Below are 7,724 nucleotides of genomic sequence, written 5' to 3'. Positions count from 1 at the left end.
TCCCACGACGTGGTGATTCTGAATATATCTTCAGTTAGTCGCGATTGAGTGACAAATACAGGCGAAAGACGAACACAAACAAACACACACACACACACACACACACACACACAAGATTAGCCAAATTATAGTATAGATATATAGATAGATTATGTCAGGTTGTAATATTGGTCAATGCCTCTCTGCCTTAACGTGGCTTCGTTTTGACAAACATCAGTTACAAATTGATAGATTCATTGATCGGTTTTGTGATTGAATGTTTTCCCAAGGCTGATATATCCTGCATGAGATATTCAACTGTTGCCTTTCTTGCTATCCTGGCGTGGTAACAAACTAGGGAAGTTGACATCAATAGACTCTTTGATTTAGACAAGTTTTAATTGAGATTTTATGACTGATATATGGCATCCATTCCATGGTCTGTTTTAATCCCCTCGCAAAATGTCGGCCAAACACTAATATGCCCAGATATATGAAATTATTACTGACTTCATTCGTAAATTATGAAAAACGCCCTCACATTACGCGTGATGCAACAGTATGAAGACATATGATATCTTTACAAGTGCAAACGCCACGAGATGAAGTAGCCAAACAGCGAGACAGCTGGATATATATGCGTGCAAGGTTTACATGTATTTTGTCTCATAAAAGAGGGACATGCGTACGTCGGAGCAATGTTAGACAGTGCATGTGCCTCACTATGAGACCACCACGCGCGTCTCGACTGATCAATGCTACTAGTAAACATCTAGCCTAATAAACATCTAGCCTAATAAATATCTGGCCTAATAAACATCAGCAACGCTGGTAATGTGTGCAGGAGCGTTTATAAGTGTGTAGCAGTAGATACAGTAGCTGCAGTGCAATGATTGTCACCTGGGCTTCAGCGCATGAACGCACAGTGTCTACCTACACAACGTCGTCGTGTGGGTGTTCAGGCGGAGGCGGCACAGATTATTGACTGAAACGACAACACGTCTATTTATAGCAAGGGAAATTTTTCTGTACATGAAGACATCAGATGATGTGTTTACACCGCGCGTCAGGAACATTTTTATATATAATATATGCTTATATATTTTTATATTTAAGGTTGCTCAACACTGTGTATAATATTATAGGTATGTATTGTATTATATAATATAATTATGTGCGTGTACTCGTGCGAGTACCTGTTGTGGCTGTAAGTAATTGCTGTGCCATTTCTCTGCTTCAGCTGTTAGAGAAGACAGAACTCCTGGCGGGAGACATGTGCACCAAATGAAAGGAAAGAGACCCAATCTTACAGAAACCATTGCTGTTATAGATAACCAAAGGTGAATAGTAATAGCGTTGAATAGTGATAGTGAATCACTGAAGTTATTATACCGCCGTAAATGATACCAGTATTCATTTAAAAAAAACATTTAAACCATGAAAATGAAGTTGCAGCTTAATTCAGCCTTCGTTATGCTTAAAATATAGTTAATCTTTTACATTGATTTTTTCCTTTTGATTTAAGCGAATGCTCATGATAACAGCTCATAACAAACATTTAATGTGCATACAATATATCAAATTGTCTAGATTTTTGTGCATTTATTAACAAGTTTAAAAAATCTAATCGGCTAGATGTCTTTTGGTGTGTTTAGATGTACGTTTGTAATTTCATTTCACAATAAAACATACAGCAAAATTGAACTAGTACATTTGAAAAAATTCGTGACAATTCACTTTAAATCACTGTTTCTGTTACGTGAACATTTTGAAATGTTTGTTTGCATGCTCAAAAATACACTTTTTAAATCGTGGAATAATCTTGTCTCGCAAGACCAGTCGGCAACACACATTTGTTGCCCAATCTTTGTAAGGATGTATACAGACAAACTTGTGTTATCGGTCACTTTGACAAAATAAGCACCTGTTTATCATGGCATTGGGCACTTGGAATTTCCCTTGGATTGTGATTATACAACGAAACCACCCTAATAGAACAGAGACATGCATACTATAGAGAACACTTACGACATTTTCCTTGTAGGCATGGCAGTGTTCGATACTAATGCTAACCCGATAGCCCGGGGCTAGTGAAAGTTGAGTTCAGTTTACCAAGTGTCCCATCAATGCTAGCACGGCAGGCTAGTCGATTTTTAGGGCATTTGTACTGTATAATGGCAGGTAAATCACGGTTTTAATTTCATCTCTACCATTCGTCAGTTCCAGGGACTTAGGTCAACTTCACATGAAGTCCTTTCTGCTGCTTAAGAAGTACGCGTTGATGAAGATATTAAAATGGAAACGAAAATGAAAATGTGTCAGAATTTCTTTTTTTTAACCATAATTATCGCTCCAGATATGCTCAGAATGCAGAATTTGGCTTCCTCATTTAAACATTTTTCTGGGGGAATACCCCAGGGGGGCCACAATCCCTCCCACATCTACCCTACGCGACTCGACCAGTCGCCTGCAGCAGCTGGGTTATTAGATAGTAAAGGCGGCTAGTAGATCCGCAAATCTACTAGCCGCAAGGGCTAGTTACTTTCTATTAAGGACATTTTTGGTATTTCACTTATGGTGGTCATACAATGAAACCACCTCTATAGAAAAGCCAGCTGTTTATAAATTTTATTTTTGGCATTTTTCACGAGTGGCACTCATACAGTAAAACCATCTCTATAGAGTGGCGTCTGTTTATAAATGCCAATTTCACTTGAGTGACCGTTACCATAAGTCTGACTGTAGTATGTTTAAATTCAGTTAGTTAGTGCAAAGTGAGCGATCTTAGCTATGCCTTTTGTAGGCTGTTTTTAGCTCGCCTTGACATCGTCAAGATGAGCTATTGCCATGGGGTGTCGTCTGTCGTACGTCTGTCCGTGCGTCCGTTCTTCAACATTTGGCTACGGTCAACGATAACTCAAGAACAGTTTGACTCACATGTTTCAAATTGCATATAGTTGTTACTCGTATGGGAGAGGTTTGAACGTTCTATTTTGGAGCACGCCAGTCGACCTACATTCGAGCCATGTCCACTTTTTGGCAAAAATGGAAATGGCCATAAGTCAGTTCAGGTTCAATGGATTTTGCTCATTTCTGGTATGTGAATGAATGAGGACTGGCCCCAAAACATATCACACCTGTTTTTAATTTTTTTTTTAATTATGCAAATTAGGTAGATTTTGGCAATTTCACTATGCATTTCTGTGTCTGCCTACGGTCAACGATAACTCAAGAACAGTTTGACCAACATGTTTCAAATTACATATATAGTTGTTACTCCTATGGGAGAGGTTTGAACGTCCTCTTTTGGAGCACGCCAGTCGACCTACTTTTGAGCCACGCCCACTTTTTGGCAAAAATGAAAATGGTCATCTAAATTTATTTGATTTTGTAAAATTTTGGTATGTGAATGTGTAAGGCTAGCCCCAAAACAGTTTTTACTCCTATGGGAGAGATGACAACGTCCTATTACGTGTATTTTGTCTAACTGGTTAGCAACTCTACAATCATACCTATATACGTGTAATATTGTGTTTTAGATTCTTCATTACAGTAATTTGACTGGAATATTTTATTGTTTTTATTTGCGCGATATTCGAAAACCAAAATGGCGATCATTTAGGCGTAGCGCCATCTCTCGTCAAGATTTCAGACTTTCAGATCTGAAACATTTATTTTCGCATCAAAACTTATGCATATATATCATTATCAAGAGTATATAATGGGAGATATGAGCACTATATAATGGGAGTTCTCCCATATATACTCTTCATTTATATATCCCCCCTCTCTCTTCTATTACACCCAAGGTGAGCTACAGTGTCATTGACACTTTCATTTCTTGTAGTTGCGATTCACGTAGCTCGTAGTGTCCTTACAACGTTGCTCTCACTCATCTTAGCAATATGCCGGCGATGGAAACCCAGACGCCGATGGAGGCTGATCAGGAGCAGGAGGTGTATGTGTGTGCCAATGTGCAGTCCTATGAGCTACTGCAGGAGAACGAGGTCATGCAGAGCCTCGTCGATGCTGGCCCGAACCTCATACCAGCACCCGAAGGTACGTAGCCAGGGTTTCCGCCCCAGAAAATATATTTTGGGTAAGGACCAAAATGAGGGGTGTTTATTGAGAATAAATGGTTCAGTGGCTATAACTCGATATACATTTCAACACACGTAGCCTTAATTACTCCGAAATACACATCGTTAACGAGTGCAAATGCTTAGTGGACTCTACTAGTACTGTTCATCAAGGCGCAGCGGACTGGGAAATAAGGGACAGCTGCGTAAAATAGACTATATATACTGCGGCGGTTCGTACATGCCACCCTGAGGGGAAACACTTTCTGTCACCCAGTCTTTTCTTTGGATCTGTGCGCTGGCTTGCATTATGGCGCACGGATCCACCATGTTATCTTTTCTTTTCCCTCTGCCGCGCGCACTTCTCTTCTATGCGCGGCCAGTGCTCCATATTTGGCCATCTTCCATATCATTTCAGTTACACTTGCATCACTTCCACTGGATAATATCGCAATACCGGTATACCGCTGCAACCACAGGCACTTGGAACGTCTCAATAAAAAAAATTAATGTAAAGACGAAATGTATTTACTACCAAAGTCTTAATGTTTCTCTACTCTATTTCGCCTATTATTGCCGATAATCACCTGTAAATGCCGTTCAATTGCTCATCTGCAACACACAAGTACACCGCACGCCCGCCCTGTGAACAAACAACATGAATAACTCTCTAATTGTTATGCAAGTTGTTTTAAAACACTGCAAACATAATGCCTGGCCAGGTTCCTCAGTCATAAGGTATGGGAGCAGGCTCAATTTCATAATGTATATCACTATGCAGTGAAACTGCAATGTACTGTATTTTTTTTTACATTGAAGAATTGACTTGGTCTAAAAGACTAAAACTCATAGGCCGCTAGTGCTTGTGGTCTGATTTGATCATCATCAGAACTATCTGCCGTAACGAGACAGCCAGTCTTCTGGAACAATCTCTTGAAAAACTGTTTATCGACTGAAAGCTCATTAGCCTCGTCTACACGACGAACCTTAACTCGAGTTAAGCTAACTCGAGTTAAGCGTTAACTCGAGTTAGCGATTATGTAGCGTCTACACGACAACACCCGATAGCGGTGCATTATTACTAGTGTTGTCAATCGGTTGTAATTTCGTAATCGATCATCGGTTGGACCCAAGTAACCGATGATCGGTTAAGGGCCGGACACACCAGTCGATGCCATCGGCCGATGCCATCGGCTGATGGCATCGGCGTGAAAATCGCCTGGTGTGTCCACTCAATCGCCGCCGATGGCATCGCACAGATCAAAACGTTTTGAATATTATCGCGCCGACTGCCATCGCCTGGTTGTCCAGCGACCAGCGATAACAATACGGCGCCGAATTAAATACAATCATTCTAGCCAATCAATAGGTGTTGCAATGATACTCGATGCCAAATCACAGAGCAACCGATGCCATCGCCCGATGAAATCGCCTGGTGTGTCCACGACTGCGCGATGCCATCGGGCGATGGCATCGCCCGATGCCATCGGCCGATGGCGTCGGGCGATGGCATCGCCTGGTGTGTCCGGCCCTTTACAATCGGTTACTCGGGGTTTTGAATGCCTGCGTGTGCGTAACGTTGTGTGCATGTACGTGTGTGCATGTATGTGCTTGTTTAGCCCTGTTTACTGTTTGTTTTGCACTGTTTACTACTGTGTATAATACATGTACTGATTCTCATCACTTTTCCAAGTTTTCTTGTTCAAATTAAAAAAAAAAAAATGTTTTTTTTTTTTTTGACGAAATCGATTATGGATTTTGATAACCAAGCGCTTGGTTCGAGCCACTGTTCAACCGATGATCGAGTATAATCGATGATCGTGACATCACTAAGCGCTTGGTTCGAGCCACTGTTCAACCGATGATCGAGTATAATCGATGATCGTGACATCACTAATTATTACCGATGCATGCGTGCGTGCGTGTGTATGTAAACGTGCGTGCGTGTGCGCGTGTGTGCGTGTGTGCGTGCGTGTGCACGTATACGCAGGGGCGGATCCAGAGCTGAGGCTAGACAGTATTTTTCCAGATTTTAAGGGCACATTCTCCAAAAAGGGCACCCCACCCCACAGTGAGCGCCGGAAGGCGCAAAGCACATGGCGGGGGGTCTGGGGGGCCTCCCCCAGGAAATTTCAAAATTTCAAGGGTCCCTGGACACAAAAATGAGCACCATTTGAGCACACATTTAGTCGAGCAACAATAGCTAAAAACCATATGGAATTTTATTTCTGCTTCATTTTGCCTGCGCTTTTCATACCAGCAATTATGCAGAATGATTCAAGCACTTCCCTTCTTTTTCAGATATCAAAGATAGTTTTGTTACCATGTAAAATTTAGATTTCCTTCAAGAATCAGATGAAATTCCGTCAATGAATCAGAAGAAAAAGAAAACAAATAAAGAATATAGCCAAATTCCATCAAATTGTTTTCTGTATTTTTTTGTATTTTTTGTAAATTTCGAAGGGCACTTTGAAATCTAGACCGTATTTCCCAATACGGCAAATACGGTCTGAATCCGCCCCTGATACGTGCGTGCGTGCGTGCGTGCGTGCGTGCGTGCGTGCGTGCGTGCGTGCGTGCGTGCGTACGTGTGTACGTACGTGTGTACGTATGCGTGCGTGCGTGCCGTGGCAGTCTGCGTGTGCACGTAATCACGTGCGGTGCCGTGCTGTGTGCACGTACACGTGCCGTGCGGTCGCGTGGCGTGCATGCGTGTGCCACGTACCGTGCGTGCGTGCGTGCATCGAGTGTGTGCTGTGCGTGTGTACGTACATATGCGTACGAGTGCCTGTCCGCTTATCGTGAGGTTAAGCTAACTCGAGTTAAGCGTCTACACGGGCCTTAACTCGAGTTAAGGTAAACTCGAGTTAGCTTAACCTCGATCGACCGGCGAGGTTAAGCTAACTTCGAGTTAACGTAACTCGAGTTACCCTTAACTCGAGTTAAGGCCCCGTGTAGACGCTTAACTCGAGTTAAGGTTCGTCGTGTACACGATAGCTATTAATACCTTTAATATGAACTTAATACAGCCTATCGTATCTGGAGTGAAATTGGCAGAGGGATTTGGCTCAATATTACTCAGCTTAACTAGCAGCTTCGTGTTTAGTTGATTCGTGAATTTTTAAGTGAATTTTATCAAATAAAGACAACTTGTTTATGAATTTGGGCTAAAAACTTCAACACTAAATGAAAAAAACAAACCCCCCTTAGCCTAACAGGTTCTTAATCACATAGATTATTATAACGCAGGTTTTAACTGTAGCTCTGGGGCACATGCTCCCATTTAGGCGTGTCCAAGAGATAATACTAACATAGCAGATGTCAATGAGGGTAAGACAACAACACCGCCGATAGCAATTACCGCGTCCTCCAACACGTAGTAAGAATCCCGGTATTTAGCGAGTTCACCAAACCCGGGCGCCAGGCCGTGAAACCATGCGTCTCTACACCCATACCAACTGCAACGAGGCAAAATACCAGGCCCAAGTAAATACGGTAATCTAAACAGATCCGGTATTTCATGTAAATACGAGGCTTGCCCAGACCCCGAATAATTTGCCGTGCTTAGAAATACCGGATTTCTTGGACCGAGCAAATTTCCTCGTCGCCTGAACGCTATAATAAATATCACCGGATTTCTGGCTGAGCCGCGTATTTTATAGACTG

General features: G+C 42.1%; 1 protein-coding gene across 1 annotated transcript in view; it reads left to right on the top strand.

The window, feature by feature from the left end:
• Nucleotides 1–7,724, top strand: part of LOC106808856 (retinoic acid receptor RXR-alpha-B-like) — a 29,269-nt gene that overhangs the window by 7,461 nt on the left and 14,084 nt on the right. Inside the window, exons 2-3 of the mRNA XM_014811746.1 lie at nt 1,220–1,319; nt 3,881–4,038. Coding sequence (XP_014667232.1) covers nt 1,220–1,319; nt 3,881–4,038 — 258 coding nt within the window. The remainder of the gene's footprint in view (nt 1–1,219; nt 1,320–3,880; nt 4,039–7,724) is intronic.

The sequence above is a fragment of the Priapulus caudatus genome, unplaced genomic scaffold (assembly GCF_000485595.1).
Source record: "Priapulus caudatus unplaced genomic scaffold, Priapulus_caudatus-5.0.1 Scaffold309, whole genome shotgun sequence".
Lineage (NCBI taxonomy): Eukaryota > Metazoa > Priapulida > Priapulimorpha > Priapulimorphida > Priapulidae > Priapulus > Priapulus caudatus.
Note: the sequence above shows the minus strand (reverse complement) of the source record. Positions and strands in the feature narration are given on the sequence as shown.